The sequence below is a fragment of the Melopsittacus undulatus genome, chromosome 10 (genome assembly GCF_012275295.1).
Source record: "Melopsittacus undulatus isolate bMelUnd1 chromosome 10, bMelUnd1.mat.Z, whole genome shotgun sequence".
Classification (NCBI taxonomy): domain Eukaryota; kingdom Metazoa; phylum Chordata; class Aves; order Psittaciformes; family Psittaculidae; genus Melopsittacus; species Melopsittacus undulatus.
In genome coordinates, this window is record NC_047536.1 from 22,327,612 (window position 1) to 22,355,139 (window position 27,528).

Below are 27,528 nucleotides of genomic sequence, written 5' to 3' on the forward strand. Positions count from 1 at the left end.
ATCTCAGCAGCAGCAGCAAGAGCTGAGGGTGTCAGGCAAAACACAGAATGAATTTAGGTGGAAAGGACCACTAAATTCATCAAGTCCAACCCTTACCCCAGCACTGCCCAGGCCCCCACTAACCCATAGCACTGAGGGCCTCAGCTACACAGTGTGCAAACGTTTCCAGGAAGAGTGATTTCATCACTGCCCTGGGCAGCCTCACCAAAACCACTACTCCTGGGGAGAACATGAAAAACCCCAACTTCAGTCCTGCAAAGAAAGACATCTCCACTTGATTCTTTAAAATAGAGTTCTTTAATAGTTTCCATTTAATACGTTAGTTTGCAGTTAGTGAATTGGCATTAATCCAGGCAGCACAAACCTTAGCAATTGATGGGGACAGTGCAGGCTTCCAGCAGTACTTCTTAGGGACAGGGTGTCCCACCTCCATTCCAGAGTCCAGGCGCTCTGCCTGGCACCATGCAGGACACCTCCTCCCCATGGTCTCCATAAGATAGACAGTAAAAGGATGAAGGAGAGAGCTGATCCCTCTCAAACTGAGATGTTGAAGCATCTGCATGGACAGATGAGCTCACAGATGTGACACCCAGTCATAATGTGCCTGTGCCCCTCTGCATGCTCATGCCCCAACACCCACCATGTTCCCTCCTTGGAGGAGCTGCTCTGGGTTCCTTTTCCTTCTCTGCTGATGGCCAACCTGGGCTTCTGCACCAGCCTATAGGCCAAGGCAAAGCCAATCTGCCTCTAGGATGTGTGGACCCCACAAGCACTAGGACCTTGGGTGGTCAAAGGGAGTTTGGTTCAGCCACACAGCCAGATAGCTAAGGCCAGACAGACTTTGGTCCCAGTCATCAATCCAGATGTGAATGAGACTCTGGAGGCTTAGAGCAGCAATCACTGGATGCACCAATAAAAGGCATCCCTTATGTTAAAAGCCTTTTTAATTTGAAGCATTTATTTTACGTGTACATCTATTACAGTTAAGAAGCAAAGATACACCAAAGCCACAAGTACCCAAGAACAAAAAGTGTACAGAGGAGAAAGAAATGAGCTCAAGGGAGGGAAGGGGCAGGGAGGGGGGGACCTGATGCTACAGCTCTGCAGTAAGGAACCAGGGTAGGGTCTCCCCCAGGCCTTCAGTGCCCCAGGTGGGACACAAGGATCCTGGGAGCTCCTGCATGAATCCAGCACAAGCTCAGCAGCTCTGAGTCCCCCGCAAGCAAAGCACCAACTGCAAGTCCAGAGCAGGACACAGAGGACAGAAGAGAGGTGGATGGGGAGAGCAAGCCCTGCAACGGGGAGAGTTGGAGCCTTGCTCCACACCCAGGGCCCCAGCACAGGACCCTCAGCGTGGGCTGCATTGTGCTGGCAATGATAAGACACAATGCTTCAATACTGGGACATCTTTTCGCCAGTAGGTCCCCGGAGCCAGGACAGAGCTGAAGCCAAGTCACCTCATCAAATCAGAAAAGAAGTGTTTCAAAGAGGACAGGTTTCCTTTAGCTGGAGCTGTGAGACAGAGTTTTTGATTCAAATGCAGTGGCTCAGGACTTCAGGCTGTTATCTCATTCCTGGAAATCTGTCTTGGAGCAACACAATTACCACTGGTGAGGAGGCAGGGCAGGTGCAGGTTTGGCAATCAGGACTGCCAAATGCCAATTCCCCCTTTTCCAACATATCCCACAACGTCCCTTTCAACCAGGAGTGTTTATTTTCCCAGCATTTAACACATTCTGATTAAAACAGATCCAAGGAAAACAACTGACATCTCCAGTAAATATTGCACTTCAAGATTAGTGTGTGGGTTTTGCTTAAGGACTGAAAGCAGAGACTGACATAAGACTTCAGGCATAGCAGGTCAGCATCAAGAGCAATGGTCCTGAAGAGGATTTTAAAACCACATTAGTTCCCCAAGAAGGGACAAGCTGCAAGTTTACCAAAATTAGTACATTTTAATGCTCTGTGAAAGAGCCAACCCCTGCTGCAACTGTCCCAGTGCTGTCTCTATTCTGCACAGCACTGTAACACCTTCAGGTGGGAAGGAGAAGACAGCAGGAGCAGAGGTTCTCTCCTAATGCACAGATTTAGTAACAAATGATCCAAAAGGAGATGGTAAAGAGGTGACTGGAGCTGGGGCTCTCAGGAATTAAAAGCACACGCACACACACACACACACACACACACATGCACTCTAACCAACCCAGAACCCCAATTCCAAACCCCAACAGAAGAGATGCACCCAAGGGAGCCCTTGTGGTGGCTCCGCACGTGGCTGGTGGCTGGGTCCTGGTTACACTGGCTCCTTGGACCTCACATCTGGAGGACAATTCTGTGCTTTTTGACTTGCTCATTCTGTAAGAGCCACAACTCAACTGGCACATATAGAGCATCCTCAAGGGTCTGTAAAGAACGATCTCTGACCAGCCCCACTGGGCTGGGAAAAGAGAAAAGAAAGAGGCTGTTTTTTGCAGGTAATGGTTTTTATCCCAGAACAGCTGGAAGATACATCCCTGAATGTGTTGCCCAGAGCTCTCAGAGTCTCATCTGTTAGAGATCAGAGATGGGGATGGGGGGGGCTGGGGTTGGGACAATGCTCCACGGTTCCAAGCCGTGCACACACACACACACTCCACAGCATATCCCTGAAAATCCATGGGCTGTGAGGGACCCTCCAAGCGCTGTCCATCAGAAGCCGGAGTGAAGAGTTACTCCTCAGCAAAGTCTCTGTCAATGTCCATATACGCCTCGTCGATGTAGCTAACTATGGCACAGGGGGATGTCCGGTCTGGACTGAGCAGTATAGATACAGTCTCTTTCCAGTAGGCAAAACTAATACATGAGCTCTGTGGGAAGAGATGAAGAGGTTGGTTAGTGAGGTCCACAGTCACTGACATGCAGCAGAAGGCACATCCCAAAGGCATTCAGTGGAGAGAACTAAAAATTGCTTCTTCTTCAGCCTGATTTGCCCAGCCCCACACCTTTGGGTTACTGTTCAGCCCTTCCTCACCAGGACAAGGAGCAGAAGGGGCTCCTCTTCAGGTACCTAATCTATAGGAGACTGCCTGCACGTCACTCATGACAGGCATATGGGGGTGTTCTGCAGTTACATACGCACCAAAGAAAGGCTTTCTTAAACACATTAAAATCTGTTAAAGCTGCCACTCAATCACTGAAAAGTCAAGGAAGGAACCTGTGCAACCTCCCTTCAGCTTTCTAGGGAATGTACAAGGGAGTTGTCTTCTTATCACAGGTAATTTCTTCCTCTTCTTAGTGCCCAAGACAGACCAGCTCAAGTGGAAAAGAGTGGGCTGCTTTCCTTGTATGGCCCCTTGTAAACAGAGCAGCTGCCTTGTACTGGAGCAGCTACACCAGACTGTTTTCCTGCACTGTGCCACACCAGAAGAGAGGGGACAGTCTGGTTAAGGTGCTAACTAATGTGAAAGGTGGATTCTGTCCTGCCTCCACACCCCTGTGCAAGGCTGTTCACCACCCCTGCCTCTCAAACCCACCCAGTTTCTCTGTGTGCCAGAGCAAGACCTAAGGGCCTACTTGGCAGGAAAACCTAGCATCTACCTTGTGAGGTTTGACTGTTTGTGGAAGGGACCTGACTGGGAAGATGGTGTGAAAAGCAGTACACGAAGTTACACCCTGGAGGCACAGCTTACTCCTTTCTTGCCCGTCACAACCTCTCACTTCCCATTTTTGCCAGGTGACTAGCAGACAAACTGCTATGACTGATTCTTGCTATGCTAAGAGGCTCACATACATTTTCTAAGCAGGTGCTGTCTTTATCCTTGTTGAGGTAATGCTGCTGCCAGAATCGCAGGAGACTGTGGAAGTTGTTCAGGATGAAGCCTGGGTATTTTTCTGTGTATTCCATCTGTTGCAAAGTGTGCAGATAAAAAGGCAGCTTTTCTTTCCTTCGAGCCAGCATTAGGATAACTAAACTTGTGTTCAAACAACTGACATTTTCCTAAAGGTAAAAATGACACAGTAGGTAAGACAAGAAAACCGCAAACCAACCATAAATCCCACTGAGGTATCAGCTGCACACATTCTTACAAATCATTGTTTATGGTAAGCAAGAGGAGCTCCTATGTGAATCAAGAAGGCACATGCATCTCCTGAAGAGAAGGCAGGTTCCTCCCTACTCCCAGCCCAGTTCATCACCACACAATATCAGCAGTCTGCAAGGTTACTGTCAGCTCTTTACCTGTGTAAGTGTCTGTACATGAATAATATTAATGAGACGGAAAAGAAAGGACATTCTCATGGACATCTGGGACATATATGACAACAGGCGGCACTCTGACAGGACTTCTGCAACTGCAGCAAGAAGAAAGAGACAGTCATCAGGTGCTTGAAGTTCAGGCAGGTTGGTCCAAGCAACATGGCAGTAAGGGCTGGTGCTCAGACTGTAGCAACAAACACGCAGAGTGGTGCTTCTCAGTCTAAAACAAAAGTTTTCAAACCCCAGACTTTAAATAACCACTGCCACTACCAAACACCCCGAACACCACTTCTTATTCAAGGGCCTGTAGGGACAGGCCAAGGGGAATGGCTTGAACCTGCCAGAACAGGGGAGACTGAGATGAGCTCTTAGGCAGAAGCTCTTCCCTGGGAGGGTGTTGAGGCGCTAGCACAGGGTGCCCAGAGAAGCTGTGGCTGCCCCATCCCTGGCAGTGTTCAAGGCCAGGTTGGACACAGGGGCTTGGAGCAAGCTGCTCCAGTGGAAGGTGTCCCTGCCCATGGCAGGGGTTGGAACTGGATGAGCTTTCAGGTCCCCTGCAACCCAAACCAGTCTGGGATTCTGTGATTCTTTACCTTTAGCATCAGACTGATTCTCAAATCGATCCAGGGACAGGGTAATGCAGCGAACAAGCATGTTTGAGTCAACCAGTGAACTGTTGATCTGATTTAAAAATATCTGGAACTAAAGAGAAATATTTTTTAGTATTGCATAAAAAAAACCCAACAAAACCACCATCCTGCATGCACATCCACAGAGGAGGTCTGAGAACAGCATTCCACATCTTCAGAACGGGTATAGCCAAGGAGTGTGCTAAAGCAGTTACTCTGTGGCAGAAGGGGAACAGGTCAGTTAGGAAAACCTACAAACAGGGTTTGGCAAGTAGAGCAACATTAAGTGTTCTCCAGGTGTTTAACACTGAAATAGAACAGTTCTTGAAGGACACTGGAGAAACCATCTGAAATTCTGAGCACAAGCACCCAAAATGTGCACTTCAATGTAAGGCTTCAGACATGGACAATTTCCCCTTCCCTTCAGAAAGGTCAGTTCTGAATGCCCAAATGCTCAGGGTCATTTCCTTTTTTGTTATCCTCAACAAGAATAAAAGGAGATCCATACTCCAGGGCTTGCCTCATCCAGCCCAAGCCAACTCCAGCACTGAAGGCTGACCAAAGGATGCCTACAGCAAGGACCTTAAAAACATTATAGCAAAGGAAAATGCCAAAGTCCTGGCACCACTCAAATTTCTTTTGAAGCTAGGTCACTTCAATGAAGCCAAGATTTCATACACGGTTGGTTTTGAGAGTGAGAAATGAGTCAGCATAGCTGCTGGGCTCTCTAGCTCCTCCAGCTCCATGTTTTCCCACATTTACTTTGTACAAACGGACGGTGGTAGGGAGGAATAATGTGGAGAAATACAGAATGACAATTAAAGAAATTATAGCTTGATAAATAGGAAGCACACACAAAGTGTAAGGACAGATTCTCTAGAAGGATTGAATTAATTTACCAGAAAACCACCTGAAATTAAATCCATCTTTCTTTTAAATGCACCTCTGCTTCTATCCTCCCTGGTCCTTCAGACTTAACAGCAACCAGAGAAACATTTCAGTAACAGAAGCAAGAGTATGAGGTGACTCAAAGCCTATCCAACAGCTGATGTTACATGCACAAAGTGCACAAGAGCATGCAACCACTCTGCATAGAGTTGCCCATTCCTGATCTACATATACAACTAAGTTTTATAGGTTATTACATCAGCCTTGTATGTAACTGCCTGTAAATTCACATAACATCAATATATGTCTTTCTACAGCATCAAATATTGAGTACTTAACGTCATCCCCATGAACAACCCTTAAAGCTCCAGTAAAAGATTTTTTTGAGCCTGTCTTAATGTCCACAACGAGCAACCCAAAGCCCAGTGACTTCACAGGAAATGTTCTACCATAAACCCTGACCTTAGCCCTGCCTGATCATGCAACAGGGCAGAATTTTTTGAGCAACCCAGTGCCTGCTGACTCACAAGAGCTGGGACACTTCTGAGAACATAAGTGTATGCAGCAACATACATGCCTGTGAAGAGTCTTTGGCAGCTCACTCCTTAGTGTTAATGGTGCACCAAGCTCAACAATCACACCAAAATCAAATGCATCTGAGCTTTAGTGCTACGTTTAGCTGTATTGTAATGTGTGTAATGTGACCCACTCGGCACAGCTTCTGCAAGTATTTACCTTCTCATCTGTGTTGATGTACCTGTTGAACCTCTTGAATGCATCAATATTGAATTTCATCAGTTCTCCCAGAAGGTCAAAGTAACTCTGAAGCACATCTCGTGATTTGCACTCACTATCAACAATGCAGTAGAGGATATGCTGGCATGGGAGGAAAACACGTTATTGCCAGAGTTTAGCCCAAGTACAGCACAGGTTCTGAAATAACCACTAAAACAGCTATCTCCAGGTTTAGTTCTGAGAAGACAGAACTAACAACTACAATGCAGATGAGAGTTCTGCTAAATTAATCCCAGTGATTAATTTAAACAGGGGAAGTTCAGGTTAGATATAACAAAGAAGTTCTTTACTGTGAGGGTGCTGAGGCGCTGACACAAATTTCCCAAAGTAGTGGTAAATGCTCCATCCCTGACAGTGTTCAAGGCCAGGCTGGACAGAGCCTTGGGCTACACGGTTTAGTGTGAGGTGCCGCTGCCCATGGTAGGGGGTTGGAGCTGGATGATCTTAAGGTTCTTTCCAACCCAAACCATTCTATGATATACTTCATTACCTCCAGGAGTCCTCTCTTCAGCAGGAAGATCTGGTCTGCATAAGAGGTGGTGCCCCGCAGAAAACTTTCAACTGCTCTTGCTTGCCAAAACCTGAGAGAAACAAGAAATGAGGTTTTCATTTCAGAGCAAGGGGGTATTTATCACATCTATAATTTAAAGCAAATTTCCTGAGCTGTTTCGTTCCAATCTAAAGCTGGAGTCAGACCTGTTGATCCTGCAGAAGTCACTGTGCTGGGTGTGAGGTCCAACACAAGCTCTGGCATTCTTCCTCACCAGCACTACCACAGCAGGCAAGTGCAAGGATCTTTTCACAGCTTATCATTTTCAATGGCTATAAGCTGCATGAAAACAAACTAGCTTCCCAGTCAACCCAAAAAAGCTCCAGTGCAAGTGAACCCACCTGAAGGAGGATTCAGCCGGTTCCTTCTTCATCACCTGAAGCAGTCTGGTCAACAAACCCCTTTTCCCATCGCAGACAAGACTCCTAAAGTGCATGAGGAAATGACAGCATGAGTGGAAGGGCTGGCAAGCTCTGTACGTTGTAGAAGACTGAATCCAGTCTCTTCTCCAGAGCTTTGAATAATCAAAATCCTGGTATTAAATACATAGTACAAATATTCATTGCTAGTTCTACCACTGGAAGAATTCTCCTCACTGCCTTTGATGAACATCTACAATAAAAAGCTGCAACATGACTTCCAAACAAACCCTAAAGTAAAAGATTCATTTCCTCTCAAAACTGTAATGATTTCAAAAATACCAATTCACAGCTTGTAGGGTTTAAGAGTTAGAAAAAGAACTGCTACCACCGCATTTATGCTTAGGAATGAAAGACACACAGGCCTTTTTTGCTCAATAAACATAAAGGAAGCTCCAAGTTCTGGTAAGGAGACAGAATATGGAAACCCAGACACTACATGAAGTAGCCTTCATGTGTGTAGCACTAAAAGGACCAAGGCTGTAGAACTGCAATACTATTTGTATTAAATGTCATCTTCAGTGAAGCATCTACCTACAGCAACCTTGCACAGAAGCAAGGCCTTGATCCATCCCTGGCATACAGGCCAGGTGGGGGTTGGAACTGGATGAGCTCTAACCCAAACCATTACATGATCTCATGTATCAGGAAAATCAATATGGAAACAAAATGCTAAGAGTGAAAAACATACCAAGTTTAGGTCAGAAACTGAGCAATGCTGCCTATCAGACGACACAAGCCACCCTGCAGAGGCAGAATGAAGGGTTTCAAGCCGCACCCTCCTACTCAAAATGCCCCAGGATGCAGGCTCAGCAGATACACCCAGGTTAACTGCCATGTACTGCATCAGTACCCTTGCTGGGCAGTCAAGAGCCATCTGACAAAGCCCTTGTGGGAAGCAGCTGTTTTGCAGTGTGTCTGTTCTCACTAGCACTTGAGAGAGATGAGAAACCTTGCAGGCTGGAAAAAGCTGTTTACACCCCTTGATCCACCTCCTTTAGTGTGCTCCTAACTGGGTGAAATCTTCCTCCTAAATACTCACTCCTTTTTGACCAAGGTACTTGTGCTTAGAAAGGAAGGATCTGAGTAATACAGACACCATTTCTTCCCAATTAGGCACAGTATTATAATAATTCTAATCTAGGAAACCTCCTAGAGAATTCCCTTAGAAGTGAGGTAAATCTGCTTTGGGAGTATCCTGACAACTGAATTCTGCAAATATTTCACCTTGGGAGGCTTGTGCATCAGAATCATGTATTAAGGAGATTACATCAAAATAGTCAATTTAACAGGTATTCAAATCTAACACTAGAGATTCATAAGTGGTTTAACATGTTAATCTAATTTAGCTTATTCTAGTTATTAGCTGCTCTTAAAATAAGGACTCTGAGTAGACACACATAGATCTGTTTGTGCAGACTGGAAATGAATGTTGTGTGTGCACAGACTGCTCCTCAATCTCTGAGATTTATTAGTAGCAGCAATTCATGCACTGGGGGGGATGCCAGTTTACTCACCAGGTCTGTCTGTAGTGCCCATAGTGAGAAGGGCCAAACAGGTCTTTGGAAAGCATATGATGATGGAGTTTGGCCCATGAACTCAAACTCCTTCTTTCAGGTTGCTTTGTTTAGTAAAGAGCCTTACTCTGAGCACAAACACATTCTAAGCTTTGCTAAAGACCATGAGTATCATACAAACCCAGCTACTTCCTGCTGAAACACTGGAACTAAAGCAAATGTCTTGGACAGAAGGACCTCAAATAAACCAGGTGACATCAAACCTCCAATGTAAGTGCTTGCAAAACTCTAGGAGCTGCTGCAATAAACCCTTTATCCTTACTCACCTGTCTGTGTTGACAACTGCATCAACTTCAGGGATGTTGGCTTTATGGGAGATTGCACTCAGCTCATTGAGTTCTTGGCTGTTTAAAAGCAGATACTTGTTCCTACAGCAAGACATTTGGGGAGTTGGGGAGAAAAATGCAATGAATTCAAGAGGCAAATGTGCAATCCCATGAAGAGTAAAGCTACACACATATGAGGGCTGCAGGACCAGGCAAGCAGCTTCTACCTCTCTGACTCTGCTTCCCTCACCACAGCATACTCCCAGGGCAGGCCAGCTACCTGCTGTATTGTGAATCAGCCCCCAAAGCATCAAATGCCAGTTTCGACACCGACCACCTTGGAGATGGTGGTTCTTTACTCTTCAGGATCTTATGGTTTGGTTTTTAAAAGCTCAGCAACATTTTGCTGAATTTCAGAAGACTTAAATCATTTTTTTTTCACAGCTTCCTACAGTTTCTCTCTGCCCTACAGTGACCATGCTCTGACAGTAGTAAATCTCAGAGAGGAGACACTGCAAGAAAAGTCCTCAATCATCCTGGTATTTTACTACTCTGAGCAAACTGTTTACTCTGGATAGATTAATACACTTCACGAAATGTAGAAAATAGAAGAGGGATGGATAAAAGTCCCAGGAATTTGCATGGAATTCATTATCAAATACTAAACTTTTCCTAATGAAAATCAATTAGTTTAGCTGTAAAGTAAATTAAATGCAGAACAAGACTGATAGAGTAGAAATGTAATCCAGAGGCTCCTTTTGAGAGACTCCCTGCCCAATGCCAGTGTGCTCCCTTAGAGCCCTCCAACTTCAAAATGCTCAGAACCAACTGCAAAGCTGTATTTTCAGGAGCCCTAAAGAAACACAGGATGCAGTGACGACTGTGAAGGTGTGCAAAGAGAATCTATTCATCATACATAACAACCATACAGAAGATAAACTGTTAGACCAGAAAGGTGATGGGGATGCCTTCTTGCTTCAAACACTGGCTTCCAGATAAGTGCCCAATGAGGCTGTCACATGGAGCTTCTTTTGATCTGTATCAACAGGTTTCTGTAATGAAAATACAGCCTCTCTCTCCAGACAATAGACAGTCCCACAAGTGTGGGTTTATACACAGTTTTACTGAATATTAGAACAGAAGTACTTGCTCTCATCTTGTCCTCAGCTAACTCAGCATATCTGTGAGTTCATGCAACTCTTTATTTAAAACCCTGAACCAGATTCCACACATTCCACTTGCTCAAATGTTACAGCTGAAAGCTCTGTTTAAACAAGCCTGAGATCTTTGTAGTGGTCACTCAAGTGGGAATATCATCTAAAGAGATTTTATTGCAAAACCTGGAGTGATTCCTGGTCAAACAATGTCTTGCATGGAGGATTTACAATAGGTCAACCTTACCCTTCTGCTTACAGTATGTCCAGCTCCCCAGTCTTTAAGCTAATCCTGCACAATCAAAAATGTTGATATTTCCATCCAGTACCAGATCAAACCTACACACAGTATCACTGGCTGCACATCTGAGCAGCCAGGCAAGCAGTGCCATATGCCTCAAAGGCAAACGTTTGTAAGCAAGAGGAACACCACCTTGCAGGACTGAATTAGAGCAACAGGACACTGTACGGCAAGATATGATTCTACATGTCAGAACAGAGCAACAAGTACCTTTGTAGCAGCAGTACAGCATTGACAGATCACTATTCCAACAGACTCAGTATTTGCAAGTCTGCCTTCTGAAGGCAAACAAGCTTTCTTCCTATTTCCAACCTAGCTCCCCAACAGCTAGCTGCCAGATAACTGTTCCCTTAACATTTTCCTATCCAGTTTCATCAGGTCTTCTCTGTTGCTGGCATTCAGACAGCAATCCTGTCTTCCCAGTCTTTTAAAAAGGCAAAGGAGTCTTGATTAACCTCTTCAGAGATTGCCTTTCACCTTGATCTTCCAACCTGAACATGTCCTCACAGGGTACATGTGCTCTTGTGAGCACACTGGCTCACTACCAACTCTCAAGAGAAAAGACAGATAAAGAGCAGCATGAAAGCTGCCTCCTCATTCCTTCAGCCAGAAAGTGCTCACTCATCATATAAACGTTTCAGTTCATTGCAACACAAAGCAAAATGGGCTATTTTAAATCATCAACAGACATGTTACAACATGCCCACTGCAGAGCATGTCCATAACGTCTTCACAGCAGGAGCTGAAAGGCACATGAGCATGGAATCAAATTTAAGGGCAGTACAATGTTCCATTCACGTGGATCCTGCACCATGCGTGGGACACCCACTGTAATTGCAACCAAACACACCGAACCCCAGTCACCCACAGCTTTCCATACTCACTCATGGTGATCACTAAAGCTCTGAAGAAGCCTCAAGAACTGGATCTTTAAAGTAATGTCCTAAAAAGAGACAAGAAAGGTAAACAGATTTTGCTTTATTTGTGGATATCATTAGTTACCAAAGCTGACACGAAACAACTGAAAACCTATCCAAACCAAACACATCTGGGCAGCAGAGCAAGTGACTTGCGTAAATGGAGGAGGCTGCACTTTGCAGGCTTCCCAAAATAGAACAGAAGTGGAGACTGCCCCCAAGCCTGTGCATGTAATGGTTAATAATTTTCCACTCCCATCAAAGGACCTGGCTGTGATCTGTTTGTGTTCTGTGCCTCTCCTTGCTAGACCAACTAGCTATCATGTCCTTAATTTTGGTCATCTTCCACCTCTGGCCTCCAGGGACCACAGAACCCTTTCCCAGTTCCCAAACTAAGAGAGTGTGGAGAACTAAACTGCCAGCATGAACCAAAGATAAAGACTTAAGCAGTTAACTCACCAAAATATATGAATGCACATCTCCCTTTCTTATCCAAGCACCCAGTTAATCAATACACCCACCCAGAATTAAATGATAGGATAAAAATCCAATTACTCACTGGGCTACAATCACAATTCTGGTTGTGTCCATGCAGAACCAGGGCTGATGCTGAATGTTTTCTCCAGATCAGTTTGTCAAACAAGTTATTGAGGCCAGGAATCAGTTTGAACTCTGCTATCATTTTATGAACCTGGAAAGCAAGAGAAGCACATACCCAATCTGGACAGAAGTCTGGTAAACAGATGGGCACAATTATGTCATCCTCTGACAACAGAAAGAGTGAATTCCTTTAGCAAACAGCATGCCTTTGTGGCTACATGCACACTGACTATGGTGTATCAATACAGCAGTTTCCATTTGGTGGAAATGGATAAAAACCAGACATTTTGGGAGAACGCTGTTAGCCAATGCTTCAGTTAACAACCCTGCCTCTGGAAGCACAGGTTTTCATTCCCATCTATACAGAAATCACATTCCTGCTGCTGGACATCTCTGAATATCACACTTGAGGAAGCATGCAGCTCCTTCCCACCTCACCCACACCACCCTAACAAGACTGCAAAGCTTGGAGTCCTTTGGTGCTCCCTCACTTTAAAATGCTCTCAGACACTTTGGTCTAGTCACAAGCCTCCAACAACAGCAGCTCTGAGCAATCTCTCTGAACAAAGCACTCCCTGTAGTCTCTCAGTGGCCAGAACAGCACAAGCACAATGGATTAAACCAAGTACATAAGCTGCTTGCAAGAGCCTCAGTCCCTCACTAAAGGAGGAGCTCTCTGTGCTCATCATTTTAACTCCTGGATCTGCTCTTTTATACAAACAGCATAACTGCTTATTCCAAATGACTCCTCCCTAATCTCAGATGCATTCAGTTTACTTAACTCACAAGTTCCCACCTGACAGATGGCTGCATGCCAAAGCTCCTGAGTCACAGCCACTGTCTTTGGGTCATGCACTCCCCTCAGATTCCAAACTCCTCACAACTACTCGGCCCAGGGATGCCAAGACAATCCATGCTCTATATTCATTCCTCAAACTCCTGTGAGCTTTTCCTGTTCCTGCCCAGCTTCATACGAGTTGCTCTATTTCCTTCTCACCACTAACACTACTAAGAGCTTCTGCTGCAAGCAGCTGGGCTCCCTGTAGCAGGAACAAGTAACTTAGCTGACTCTTCCACCACAGTACATATATCTCCTTATACATATATAAGGAGAGTAATTTAGAGTGTGACCATAGTAAGAAGGAAGCAAAGGCACAGATCTGCTGTGAAACACCACTTATCCCCAAGAGCATGATCATCCCTAACATACAACAGGTACGAGCCAGGCCACTGCTATCACAGCTGCTGATTCATGCACATTAGCCAGCAGTCAGGTTTAAACCAAGGATTTAGAGTAACCATCAGCAACAGGCTGAGTTTGTCAGGAAGCTGCATCATGCTTCAAGCAAATGCCAGACTATTATATTGATTATCACAGTGGACTGAGGCAGGTTTGTGATGTCCTGCAGAAATCCTATGCAAAATTAGTCCAATATAAAACCCATAAGAACTTTGGCTGCTCAGACTGGATGAGTGATAGCATAGATCAGTGCTTTTATTCCCTCACAGGAAAAGAGATCCCATAAAGCAACTGAAGTGCTTGTCAGTGAGAGTGCTGTTGCAGACACTGAGCTTCCTGCTTATTGGAGCCTTCCACACGGAACAGCTCAGATCCAGTTCTTCAACCAGCTGCCTCTCAGGAAGGGCAATGGATTCACATCCGTTTCAAAGGCAGTGGATTTTACTGAAAGACCTAGCTCTGGACAAAAAGTGTTTGGGAATGAAGTAACTCAAGTCTTTCAAGAATACAATTTCAGTCTTGAACTAGCCCTGCAAACTGAGCCGCCAGCTTTATCCTTAGCCACTTTCCCTGTTTGCATGGGGGCAGAAGTAGCAGAGGAGGAATAAAGAGATGTTTTTCCCAGGAAATTGAAAAAAAAGGTCAAATTTAAAGCTGGCTATTCCAGCAGCAAACCATCCACCTTGTCTGATTTGAGAGCACCATCCTAGAAGTAACCCAGGAAGCCAGCCCGTCCACCTCCCAGGACAGGCAGCAGCACGATGAGCGCAAGCTACAAGTATTTTCTAGAGTATCTATAAAGCTGCATTCTTGTGGTGAAATCAGGCAGGGATCAGTTATCTGACTCCATACAATGGGAAAAAACCTCCTCCCAACAGATCCATGCTCTGGTGGTTTTATGCTCACCAGAAACAGTACTTCTAAAAGCAATGAAGTGCTTTTAAAAACAGTGAATTACAACAGGATTACGAGTTTCTTATGGTATTGAATGTGGTTACTGCAAGAATTGCTAGTTTCTTCTGGTTACCGTTATACTGAACCTATTTATTTTCAGTGCTGAGTATGAGAGTTCAGACTGACCAGGTGAGTTAGGTTTGTGACTGTACTACAGAAGCACTTCTATTTCAAATTCAGAGACTCTGCATATTTGTGACTCCTAAATAGCAGGAGGTTACAAGTAAAGAACAAAATACTCAAAGTGTGCTCAAGCAACAGCCCAATAAAGCTATTCTTGCCTAATACAAGAGCCCTTCAACAGTTCAGAACAATCTGATCCTCCCAGTCTCTAGGGCATCCAAATGCCCCTGCTATTCCAAGCTGCTCTGTTGAGCTGAGCAGGCTGCCAGTGCTGGAAATCTGTCAAAGCTGCACCAACAGATTGCTTTTCTTTTCCCTTCACAATATGCTTTTGACCAGTTTCTAGCAAAATACAGCCAAGCTGCAGTGACTGGTTCTCCACAAGCCTATGGAAGGCAGGGAACAAGTTATTTTTCATTCTGAAAGCAAGAAATACAAAAGTGAATGAGTGAGATTCTAGGCAGCACCTAGAGCAGACAGCCCTAAAGTGTATCCTCCCAGCTGAGAGTTTAACACCACACTCAGCTGAGACACAGGAACAAACAGCAAAAACCACCCAGTCACCCCAGAGGATCTTCCAGAAGTGAAAGCAACCAGGGAAGGGGAAGAATGAATGGACTCTGAGCAGATCACCAGTGCCCCAAGAAGAACACATAACTGCAGCTCCTGAAGCATCCAGGTACACCCACACCTTTCCGCACACACAGACAGGATGCCTCATCCAGGAGTATCCTCCTGCACCTATCCAGAGCTCTGCAGACTGACACCCCCCCCCCCCCCAGGTCAGCACGACCTGTGTCAAGCCTTGCTCAATGGCTCATGCTGGCTCTCAATGACGTTTGTTTGTGCAACCCTGTGATAACAGGATTTGCCCAGCTTTACACCTTGAGCTTTGTCCTTCATGTTTTTGTGCCCATGACCTAATTCATGAGTATTTAGGTTTAAACAGACATTACCTTCTGTATAAGTGACCCTTTTCAAGCGCTCACCTGATTCCTCTGTCTCCCCATGAGCAGCACGCAGAGAACATACAACACCTCCAGCTTATACATGATCTCGTGCATGATCTTCATGGGCTGTGGAAGCTGTGCTCGTGTCGACGTGTTGGCTAAGCCACTCTCATCTGAAGATTCTGAAAAGATGGCAAAGATGTAAGCCTGAGGCAACTTCAGCAGGAAAGGATTTTCAGCAGCTATTACTTGTACACTGAAACACCTCAGGTGTAAATCCAGCATGTCTGCTTGAATCTTAACCAAAAATAGTGTCATGCAGCTAAACCAACTTACATTAAATGTTAAAGAGAAAAACAGAGTTGCAATAAAATAAAATGAGATTTCTTAGAATTATTAATTTTTTCTATGGATGAAGGGCATCTTCTACCTAAAATAAGTAGGATCATCTCTATGAACTAACAGATTACTGCACCAGAAAGGACATGGCAGAAAAGGTAATAAAAGTAGGGATGAGATTATCAGAAGCATTTACTATTCACCTGTTCTCATTTCATACCTCAGTACCAGTATACTTAGGCCACAGGTAAATAATTTTCATAGTCCCGTCTAGAATTATACTGCTAAGGGCAGAAACAGGATATAACAAACCATGCCAGGGGAGTTGGAACTAGATGATCTTAAGGTCCTTTCCAACCCACACCATTCTATGTTTGCAAGACAGAAATCATGAGTGACACGGAGAAAGTCAGTAAAAACACAGTGAAACTTGTAGGCTGCAGTTCAAAAAGGAGTTAGCTCACACAAAACATATCTAAGGGCAGAACTGTCCCTGCTTGCCACAGGACAGCACGGATGCTTGTTGAACCCATGTGAAGAAACAGTAACTACGCAAACACACAAAAGAAGGAAACCACAAAAGCACAGACAAAATCTCTGACTCAGAATCCCCAAGACACAAGCTACTGGAGACTGATGAAGTGTTCTGGGAATGTGCATCTGGGTTTGTGTCCTGGGTTCAGCAGTAGCAATCATCTTCCTCCTTCTTAGTACTGGCTGCAGTGCTGTGTTTTTGACTTTCAGCCTGAGAACAGCACTGATAACACCGATGGCTTTAGTAGCTGTTCAGTAATGTTTACTCTGACCAAGGACTTTCTGAGCCTCATGCTCTGCCAGGGAGGAAGGGAAGCCGGGAGGAAGCAGAGACAGGAAACCTGACCCAAACTAGCCAAAGAGGTATTGCATACCACAGCACATCATGTGCAGTATAGAAACTGGGGACAGTTACCCAGAATGGTTAGATCACTGCTCGGGTAGGGCTGCGTATCAGTCAGCGGGTGGTGAGCGGTTGTATTCTCTTCCCTTGTTATTTCCCTTATCATTATTACTGGTGGCAGCAGCAGGTTTGTGTTATACCTTAGTTACTGGACTGTTCTTATCTCAACCTGTGGGAGTTACATTCTTTCGATTCTCCTCCCCATCCATCCAGGAGCAGGGGGAGGAAGAAGTGGGGGCAGGAAGTGAGAAAGCAGCTGTGTGGTTCTCAGTTACCAGCTGGGCTTAAACCAGCAGTTTGCTTGCTGACTGATGTTGTGGGTCAAAAGCTGTGACTTGACATATTCCACCTCAGCCTTGAGAATTCTGCTCCAGAACACCAAATGCTCTCTGGCTTCACAAAATCCCAGCCTGGTTTGGGTTGGAAGGGACCTGCAAGCTCATCCAGCTCCAACTCCCTGCCATGGGCAGGAACACCTTCCACTGGAGCAGCTTGCTCCAAGCCCCTGTGTCCAACCTGGCCTTGAACACTGCCAGGGATGGGGCAGCCACAGCTTCTCTGGGCACCCTGTGCCAGCGCCTCAGCACCCTCACAGGGAAGAGCTTCTGCCTAAGAGCTCATCTCAGTCTCCCCTCTGGTAGGTTAAAGCCATTCCCCCCTGTCCTTTCCACCATGTTGGTGTGTATAAAGCTACATGAAAAATGCTGCTATTCACATATTTCATGGGGGTTTTTGTGTATTTTCAGAAGTTCTAATAATTGCTACAAAACTACCGAAGCTGGGTAAGAAAAAAGTTTTCTAAAGCAGCACAGAAGCAAAGATTTAGGTATTAAAATTTGGGGCTAATTTTCATGACATTACCAAGTACTTTGAGTTCTCCAAGACATACAATGCATTTTTGTAAGCATGAAGAAACAAACCCCATGTTTCCTTCAAAGCATTTAAGGTTGTATTAACACTTCCACACACTCAACCTGGAACAATTATTTCCCAATTAACTACTTAATTTCCCTGGCACTACTTTTTCTTTTAAAAGGAGGGATGCCTTGCTTGAGACCAAGTATTTGGACCTAGAGCCTTCACCTTAAGTTTTAGAGCAAAATGCTGGTGAGATCACTTACCTCAGGTATGTGTTATTTTTGTCACTCCAGGGGAGATCAGTGCTGAGGATGTACAGTGTTACAGTGTTAGTGCTATTTAGGCATGCAAAGGGCACATTTCCTTCTGCTAATTTTAGTTCATGAGAAAGAACAATCAGTGCTACATGACAAGAAAACAGCAGTCAGACCTAAATGCTGAGCTGGTGGTTTTCCAAGAAAGAAACGGGAAAGAAAAGCAACACATGTCAAACACTGTAGATGGTCAAGGTATGCAGCAGCTAATGGTGGCTAGAGGAATGCAAGCCAGATACCTGTACTGCTCTGCTCTGCCTCTTCATTTGCCACTCTCATCAGTGTATCAAGCACTAGTGCATTGTCCAGCCCCAGCCAGGTGTACCATTCTTCCAACTCCTGGAGGAAGCTAGAAGTACCTGTTGTTTCAGACACCTTCCGTGTTGCCAGTTTGCACAAGCGCTCAATGAAGCCTGGAATATTCAGAAGTGTAGCTGAAAAAGGAAATCAAAGTATTTATTATGATTGAAAATAACCAACACAACACTCATCACATCCTCTACACCACAGGGTACCAAACCACCTCCATTAGTGGTACAGAAGAGTGCACAGAAACTAATTCCATCTGGTTAAAAAGAAACAAAGATGGAAGAAGTCAGTGCACTCTCCTGTTAAGGACTGGCATAGAGTGTACACACCCTAGAGGTAATTCAATCAGTGTTAAACTGGTCTGTGTAACTAGTTCTACCCTACTCTGCTTGTTTCCAGTCAATTCCCTCTGCTGGCACTGCTGGTTTCCAGTCCATAATTAGTCAATACCAAGGAACTGATCTGGCTAAAAAAAAAAAAAAAAAAAGAAAAATCAAGCTGGCAGAAATAAAGAAGCAGCCCTTGGAAGGGGCAGCTCCACCTCCTCTTGACTCTGTTGTGTGATGCTACCTCCTTCACCTCCTGTGGTGTGTCTCACTGCACACTGAACCAGCTCACTTCAGAAGCTGGGTAGAAAGCTGCTAGCTTTTTAAGTACGGTTTCTTTGAATTAATTCTTCATGGAGCAAAACAGAAGGGAAACACGTAACAGCAGCCCCAAGTCAGAGGGTTTGAATTGTGGAACTGCACCCTCAGAAACAGCAACTCAAGGGCAGAAATAACAGGTCTGCAAAATGCCTGGGGAGGTGCATTTTGGCCTAAAGATTTCACAGAATCACTGAATTACAGCCCTGTTTCTTTTAGCCACATGGCTAAGCCTTCAGACTGCGGGTGTGACTAGAGAAGGACTATGTGGAAGAGTTGAGATTCTGCCTGCTCGTACCACCTCTGAAAGAAGCAGCTTCCTGATAACTTAACATGGAATATGATTTACAGTCCTAGATACAGTGTCTAACTGGCAAACAAAAACTGATTAGTTAAATACTTGTTTGGCTAAATTCAGCTCTGCAGGATTCAAGCTTATTCAATTAAACTAAACTTTGTACCCACATCTCTATGTACCTGTCCACTGCTCTTTACAAGCAACCTCTAGTGATCACAGGGCAGAAGACAATACAAGCCCTTTGAAGCTTCTTGCAGCTTCTGCCTGTTCTATTATGTGTCTGCCTTTCCCTGGATGCTGTAGAGGTGGCAGCAGTTACAAATGGAGTTTTCCTGTTCATACCTAACACAAAACATTGGAAAACAGGAGAACCAGCTCCAAAACCCCTTTTTCCACTTCTCAAAATTGCTTGCCATGGGCCTATGCAAACATCTGCTTAAGAAGCACAAAAGAAGAGTTGAAAAAAACAGATTCTACGTTTGAGGGTACTTTAATTTAGATTGCTTAAATTCACACTCATCCTTCTGGGCAAGACTTTCACATCTGAAGTACTCAGCAAAATAAGGAAATCAGCCCTGTGCCCTAAGTTAAACTGGTATTAGGCCCACAGATTTCCAAGTCTGGTGTGCTAAAGGAGGGCAACATGATTAGTATTAAGCATACTTTCCTTGCTGATAAAAACAGACATCCTGCTCAGGATAAGGCCAGATAAAAGCAGAGAAGGAATTGCTCCAACAGCAACCATGCTGCATGCAGTTTAGTTCAGGAATTCCTATTTTAAGGAAGACATGGAACTATTGGGAGTTGCTAAAGGGAAGGCCATGAGGGATAGAAGACAAAACCAAATTATTTTAAGCCACTCAGTTCATCAGAGAAGGCTGATATCTCAGAAACTAATTCACCTATCCACCAACCCTGTATAAAACCAAAAGCTACAAAGGAAGTTTCATTACCAGAAAAGACTGCTTCCAGGAAACTGCTTGAAGAAAGTGAATGAAGAGAAATGCTTTGCGAGACAGACTACTTACGGTATCCTCTGGAAACACACGCTACAAACGGGACATTGAGCAGAGGGAAACCTGACACTGCTGAGATAGTTTTGTGTTTGTTCCCAATGAACAATTACCTTGATTAATTTCAGCTCGAGAAGGACCCAAGTTTTTTTTCTGCTGGGCATTTTTGGCAAGCAGCGTATGCTTGTCATCACTGCCTGGGTCAAGTTCTGAAATGGTGACAGCAAGGATCCTGCAGAAGTTCGCAAGTTGCTGCTGATCAAAACTGGACACCAAGCTCCCCAGATTGGGAATATCATCCAGTTGGATCATTTCCTAGAGAAGGCAACATCAGAAGAGTAAGTCACACGTGATGATAAGGACATGGAGTTGTTGGAGCAAGGCCAGAGGAGGCCACAAGGTTTATCAGGGACTAGAGCACCTCCCATATGGAGACAGGCCGAGAACACTGGGGCTATTAAGCCTGGAGAAGAAATGCTGCATGGAGACTTCAGAGCAGCTTCCAGTGTCTGACCCTCTCCACAGAACGTATGTGGACATTTCAGTCAGGGTTTTGCCAGGCTTACACTCACCCCACACCATCCTCTGCAAGCTCTGCAACAAAATTATGAGACCACATGCATCACTTGGCTGCTGTAGGAAATGTGACTGATGATCACTGTTAACATGCAGGTTTCAAATAAGCTGTAAGAGGTGAGGATGCCTGCTCAGAGGGTTATTCTTCAGCAGCTTAAGAGACAGCTGTCCTTCCTGGCCTGAAAAGCCATACAAACAAAGAAAGAAAGCAACAACTGACCTTTTTCACTCCCAGGATATCTTCAATGAGTGTCGCAGTCTGTAGGAATGTCTTTTTGTTTGTCATCAGTGTAAACAGGAACAACACAAAGTCGTTTCTTTCCGCCAGTCGTCTTGTGACTCCTTCCGTCTAGAGAGGATCAAATGCACAACACATGGACCCAAAGTCAGAGCCCACCTTAAGAAGCCACAAGTTACAGGCACATGCAGGACAATTTTACAGACGTGTTGTTGAATCTGCTACCCCTGAAGCCAGGAAACATTGTGTTTATGGTGACTAAAACACCACAAACAGCCCTTGCCTGAAGTTAACATGCAAAAACAACAGGCTCTAGGAGAGGCTTCATCTCAAGGCAGTTGTTTACTTGCCCGAATCAAAAGGAAACACTGCATGCATAGAAATACCTCAGAGAGACCTCTGGCTCCCCATGCAAACTGTAACCAGCTCCATTCCATGGTATGTAAGCACACCCCAGACGCCTGTCAGCATCGCTCCCAGCTTGGCAGAGCAACCAGGATTAAGCACTGGCCTTACTGAACTCAGTGATGAACCCAACTTCATGCTTTCCCATGACTTCTGGGTTCATCACTGAGTTCATTAAGGTCAGCTTTCATGCTCTGATCTCTGCTGAAAGCACAGCCAGTCCTTTCTGGTACTAAACGTAACTTAAAACTACATCCTTACCACTTGCAAAGCTGTTTATTATATATAACTGACACATTACCGGTGCTCACAGAACTAGATACTTCCTGAATATTTACACATAAGCCTAAGAACCCTTAATATTGCAATAACATTTTTGTAATCCTGAATGCTTCTCATTCAAGAGAGCAGTTATACTGAAATAAACCAGCTATTCTATACACTGCAAACTTGTTTCTTAGCATATTATGCCATTCACAGTTTCCAAAAGTTGCACTGTATGCAGTTAAATAATCATCATGTTAGTCAGGAAAAGAGCATTCCCTCTCTCCCTGCTCCCATGTGAGCACATAGTGAGAACATGATCTATTAAGACTCCAACTCCTGAGATCGAGTTGATGTCTTTGGAAGAGCTCCAAGCCAGTAACTGCCTTTTACTTAAGTTTCTGTTCCACAGTGCTCCCTGGGTTGTGCCATAATGAAATGTGGGATTATCTTAATCCTGAGGACATTCCCTGCATGCATCTTCCAAGGCATGCGCTTTTAGCTGCAGCATTTTAAAGGCAAGGAGTTGCAATAGGCCTTTAACCACGTATCTTCCCTAACACTGATTTGCCACATCCAAATGGAATATTCAGCACGTGAAGGAGTTGCAGAATCCAACTTAAAACACTTTGCCAGCACTATCAGTGAACTAGATGAGCTGTAGCATGGGTTAGAAGGCATCCACTCCCAGCTGCGAAGTTGAGGTTTGAATACAACATGGCTTTCCTACGGAAACACGGGCACAAACTGCCAAACAAGAGGGTTTAGGCTTGACAATGTGGCTAAGAAAACAAATTATTTGAGTAACACATCAAATTACAGGGTGGCCCAGAAAACACACTTCCACAGCAGTGGTACTTACACATATACATGTGTTGTACAGTATGCTTAAACAGTCCTTGATCAGGTCATCGCTTACTGCAAAGAAAAATACAGACACTCAATAGCTACATGCTGCTGAGGAGCACCAACATCCACCATAGTGACATCAACAGCTATACAACAGTGAGAATTTCAGGCTAACTCCTAGCTCAGACCACAAGTGCAAATGGTTTGGAAGATGGAAAACAGAAACACTCTATACCTGACCACTTCACATGGTTTCTTCCAAACTCCCCTCAGCACTGCCTAGGACCACGAAGATGTGTTTGTGGCCTAGGACACGTCTTAGTGACACACAAAACAAAATGATGTGTTTCCTAAAATACTCTTTACACCCACATCATAGATCAATTCAAAATCTGTCACTAAGAGAAACTCTCGAGATACATATTAGTTCCAACTGTTAAACATGGAGGGAGTTTTCTCCATACTGCATCAGGAATTCATAGCAAACCTTTCAATCTCATTTACTCCAGCATTTTAATATTCAAAGAATGTTTTCAGAACAGATATACAACAGCTGCCTCCAGTTCAAATTCAAGTTACACCTTTGAAGCTCCCTGGCTGCCAGGCATGGAGTGTACCATGACATTTCTATTGCTCAGAAGGGTTCAGGGAACCAGAATGACAGACAGGAGAAATGAAAACACTAAACCAAAGCTGCTCCAGCAGGGAAGTTGTGCTGAAGCTACTGCACCCCGCCTGCAAGTTCTCCTTCCAGCAATCTGGAAGCTGGTTACTATGGCTAGACCAGGAAAACAGCATCATTTACATTATCTCACAATCTCTGTAACTCCTATTACATCAAGGATGTTTTGTGGATTATTAATAATTGTTAACAGCAGCTACAGTGGCAGTAACAATGAAAGTTTTCACTGACTGCAGATTAGCTGCACTGAGGGATGTTATGCTGAGTGCACGAATGCACTGAGCTGTGCTTTGCAACAGGTGACTATCCTAAATCCCATCATGAATCAATACCAGAGGGAACAAAGAAACCAATGATTCATTTAGGAACAGGAAATCACAGGTATGGGAACAGAGAAATAGAAGAATTTCTACGTGAGTAAGAACACAAGACACGAGTAAGAAGAAAACCCACCCATTTACTTACTTTTCTGTTTCTTCTTCTGTGTGATAAGAGTTGGTCTCATGAGAATTTCTACTAAAAGCTGTAGTAACAAGATAAAGTATTAAGGGAATAATCATTGAGATACAAATAACCAATTCATTTGTCAGTGATAAATCCAAACTTAGTCCTGTCTCTGCTGAAGTCACAGAGGTGATTACTGGCAGCTCCACAGTCAAACCCCACTGGTGGCAAAGTTACCATCACAAAAAATAGTTTCATTTACCCTAAAGAAATAACAACAGTTGCATAAGACAATCTTCCACTGGCAAGTTTTAAAGCATTTGAGCCTTTACAGAGTGTCATTTCACATGTGTCCAAGTAACATCAAAGATGGCTGTCACACACTTCCCAGAATAATAAGCCTTTAGCAATCATCTGCAAGAGATGCAAATTTAGCATCCCTAAGTGTTGCTGGGCTTCAGAATACATTCCTGGTCCAGATATAACTGAACTTAGTTGCTCCCAATTTTAAACTTGCCACCAAAGAGCAAGCCACTGCTTCTGTGCATGCACCTTGTGTGTGCTGAACATCCACCTTTACACATAGGTGAAATGTTGTCTTCATTTCTATGTCGGGAATGTAACAGTCAACTTCCCAAGACTAGGGCTATGGCTCTAGCAGTTTATTTTAAAATGAGAGTTAACCACTGGAAGGAACTGGTGACTTCTGCAGGAAGCATGGCAAAAAGCCCCTAACTTTAAAGTTCAGTTTAAAATCATTAAGTGCAACATAGACATCACCTGACTGAGTCATGCCAACTAGGAATATATTTCTATTTTACAACCTACTCTCTCTACTTGTCCCAATTTAACTTGGTCTTTTAATGAACCATCTACCCAGACACAGAAGCAAACATCCAATAGCACTGGAGGCACTGCCCATTTTAACCACTGATAAGTAAACAGGCAACTTTAAGAATGTCCTGGGTTCAGCTGTAACAATTGATTTTCTTCCCAGTAGCTGGTGCAATGCTGTGTTTTGGCTTCCCTCTGAGAATAATGTTGATAACACACTGATGTTTCAGTTGATGCTCAGTAGCTTGCCTTGATCAAGGACTTTTCATTCTCTCATGCTTTGACAGTGAGGAGGGGCACAAGAAGCTGGGAGGAAGCAGAGACAGGACACCTGACCCAAACAGGTATTCCATACCACAGCACACCATGCCCCGTAGAAAAACTGGGGGGAGTTACCTGGAAGGCCCAGATCAATGCTTGGGTCAGGCTGGGTATTGGTCAGTGGCTGCTGAGCAATTGTATTGTGCAGCACTTGTGTTCTGAGCTTTCACTTCTTCTCTTGTTGTTTCCTATTATTATCGTTGGCATTCTTTCTATTATCAGGATATTTTACTTCATTTTAGTTATTAAACAGTTCATATCTCAATATTCATTTGATTCTCCTCCCCACCCTGCCATGGTTTTCCCCCTGGGAGAAAAGGGGAAGGTGAGTAATGGCTGTGAGGTGCTGAGATACTGGCTGGGTTTAAACCAAAACAAAAGAGGAATATATATTTTACAGAATCTAAGACTGGTTTGGGTTGGAAAGGACCTTAAGATCATCCAGATTCAACCTTCTGCCATGGACACCTTCCACTAGACCGTGTCACCCAAGACCCTGTCCAACCTGGCCTTGAACATTGCCAGGAATGGGACACCCACAGCTTCTCTGGGCAACCTGCACCAGGGCCTCACCAGAGGCAGAAGGAGCAGAAAGGGAGTTACAAGACCTTATTTCTTGGAATGTGGTTGCATTCAGATCCAAGGTCCATGATGCTCCTGTGTACTTTTGGGTAATATTTTGTGTGCATTCATATAAAGGCAGGACACACAAATGTGCTTTTGTTCTTTCTTGATGTAAAGGCTATCAGAATCCAAAAATATCTTAAAGAGTCTCCTGTCACACATTATACATACAGAGCACACTGCAGATTTAGTGTCCTTCAAAGTTACTCGTGCTTCACAGCTCAAAGTGCAACTGCAATGTGGAGTCAGCACATGGCATACAGAGAACCAGCAGATTACACTCCTTCCCTTTTAAAACACACAGAGCAGGCTTCTACAGCTGCCTTTAACCACATTAAACCCACTGGTGTCGGCCAAATCTCTGGCCATAGTACCAGGTAATTCAAGTGTAGCTGATATTTACCATCACCAGCCCAAGTTAAAAAACCAAACCAAAACTAGCTGGGAGGACACCAGTGACTAAACCAGTACTGATTTCAAAACATAACCTAAATAAAAGTTTCGCCTAAGTAAAGGCACGCTAAGAGAGAATTAGTAAAGACAATGCTTAGTTAGACTGAAAAACTAAAAAAGGGGCATCGATTTAGTGTGAGGTGTCCCTGCCCATGGCAAGCGGGTTAGAACTTGATGATCTTCGGGCCCTTTCCAACCCTAACTATTCTATGATTCTGTGAATTCGTTTACCAGAAAACACAAATCATACATATCTAATGAAAGCTGAAATCCCAGAGTCTGTCACCATTCAACTGAGCAAATGGGTATTTGTGGAATATTCAATAAAGATAAGTGTCTCCAGAAACCTTGGAGATCTGTTTAAAAACTTTTCCATTAAGGAAGCAGTCCTTTTTGCATGCCAGCTACAAACACAGACAACCTGGCTAAAGGAGTGCACTAGTGTGCTTAAAGAACCACCACACATCCTTCAGGGGTAAGGGACAAGCTCAGTGCTCTCACAGCAACTGTAGTAATCTCACAACTAGAAAGCACTTGAAACTGTTTACATTGAGAACATAGACACCTCACCTTTTTCACCTTAAAACCAGACTGCCTTCAGAAACAGCCAAGTCTTCTATATCATATATGAAAAAGCACCTCACTTTTGATGATGGAATACCTCAGAAAATACACCACTTTCACATTCTGATCAACAGAAACAGGCACAATTCTAACATTTAACGTCAAATTAGTAAAGTAATTTTGTAGCGTTTGTTTAGAAGCTTCAAAGGTCTCAAGGACCTCACAGATTTCTCAGTGGTACAACTATCATAGAGAAATCTTTTGATATTGTTGAAAACAAACACTTACATCGACTCCTCCAAATAAGTCAAACGTGTATGTATTTGGGAAAGTGGACTCTTGAGCAGCTTTTTTATCTTCTGTAACAGATGCCACTGCCTCCATTGAAAGAAGTGGGGAAATTTCCTGTATGCAAAAGAAGGTTCAAAGAGAACTGTTCATCCGTATAACACAAATGTCTTCAACTACCCGTGTGATCTACCTACTGATCAGTGACATATTCCCAGTTCTTATCTACCAGCCAACTGACAGATGTTATCATACAAACAGTAAATACTCTAGGATATGGTCACAGTAGACTTTAAAGAAAGCAACAACAAAATAATCCCTAGCTTTCAGGAAGAACAGGATAAACAGTACCTTTAAGATACTTTGGCACTGGGAGAAATCGCTGTTTGGGTGGCTTTGTTGATAGAGCTTCTGCAGCAGCAAGGGAATCCCACTCCATTTTGCTTGTTTATCTCTTTCCTTTAACAAGGCCTCTGTGATCTGCAACAAAAGAATACAATTTCCACGTGACAAATGCTTCATAACCAGGAAAACCACCTTATCACCTCCCCAAAACGTCAGCATCAGAATAGTACAATAAATTACTTTGTGTGATGAGTAGCATTACAAATCCAGTACCTTTTTCCATGCAGCATTTATTCAGGACTGAGAGCTGCAAAATTTTAGAGATGATGTAA

At 44.1% G+C, this 27,528-nt stretch overlaps 1 protein-coding gene across 3 annotated transcripts in view; it reads right to left on the reverse strand.

The window, feature by feature from the left end:
* Nucleotides 1–1,691: 1,691 nt before the first annotated feature.
* Nucleotides 1,692–27,528, reverse strand: part of TRPC4AP (transient receptor potential cation channel subfamily C member 4 associated protein) — a 36,663-nt gene continuing 10,826 nt past the window's right edge. Inside the window, exons 2-19 of one of the 3 annotated variants that reach the window (XM_034066684.1) lie at nt 27,203–27,331; nt 26,852–26,968; nt 23,789–23,846; nt 22,655–22,710; nt 21,106–21,234; nt 20,423–20,624; nt 18,285–18,479; nt 15,637–15,779; nt 12,290–12,421; nt 11,698–11,756; nt 9,359–9,460; nt 7,438–7,521; nt 7,037–7,127; nt 6,487–6,627; nt 4,828–4,936; nt 4,217–4,329; nt 3,770–3,976; nt 1,692–2,846 (exon numbers count right to left, since the gene is read on the reverse strand). In XM_034066684.1, the coding sequence (XP_033922575.1) occupies nt 2,709–2,846; nt 3,770–3,976; nt 4,217–4,329; nt 4,828–4,936; nt 6,487–6,627; nt 7,037–7,127; nt 7,438–7,521; nt 9,359–9,460; nt 11,698–11,756; nt 12,290–12,421; nt 15,637–15,779; nt 18,285–18,479; nt 20,423–20,624; nt 21,106–21,234; nt 22,655–22,710; nt 23,789–23,846; nt 26,852–26,968; nt 27,203–27,331 (2,205 nt within the window). In that variant the 3' untranslated portion in view covers nt 1,692–2,708. The remainder of the gene's footprint in view (nt 2,847–3,769; nt 3,977–4,216; nt 4,330–4,827; nt 4,937–6,486; nt 6,628–7,036; nt 7,128–7,437; nt 7,522–9,358; nt 9,461–11,697; nt 11,757–12,289; nt 12,422–15,636; nt 15,780–18,284; nt 18,480–20,422; nt 20,625–21,105; nt 21,235–22,654; nt 22,711–23,788; nt 23,847–26,851; nt 26,969–27,202; nt 27,332–27,528) is intronic. The other 2 variants (XM_034066685.1, XM_034066686.1) reach the window with 2 other exon arrangements.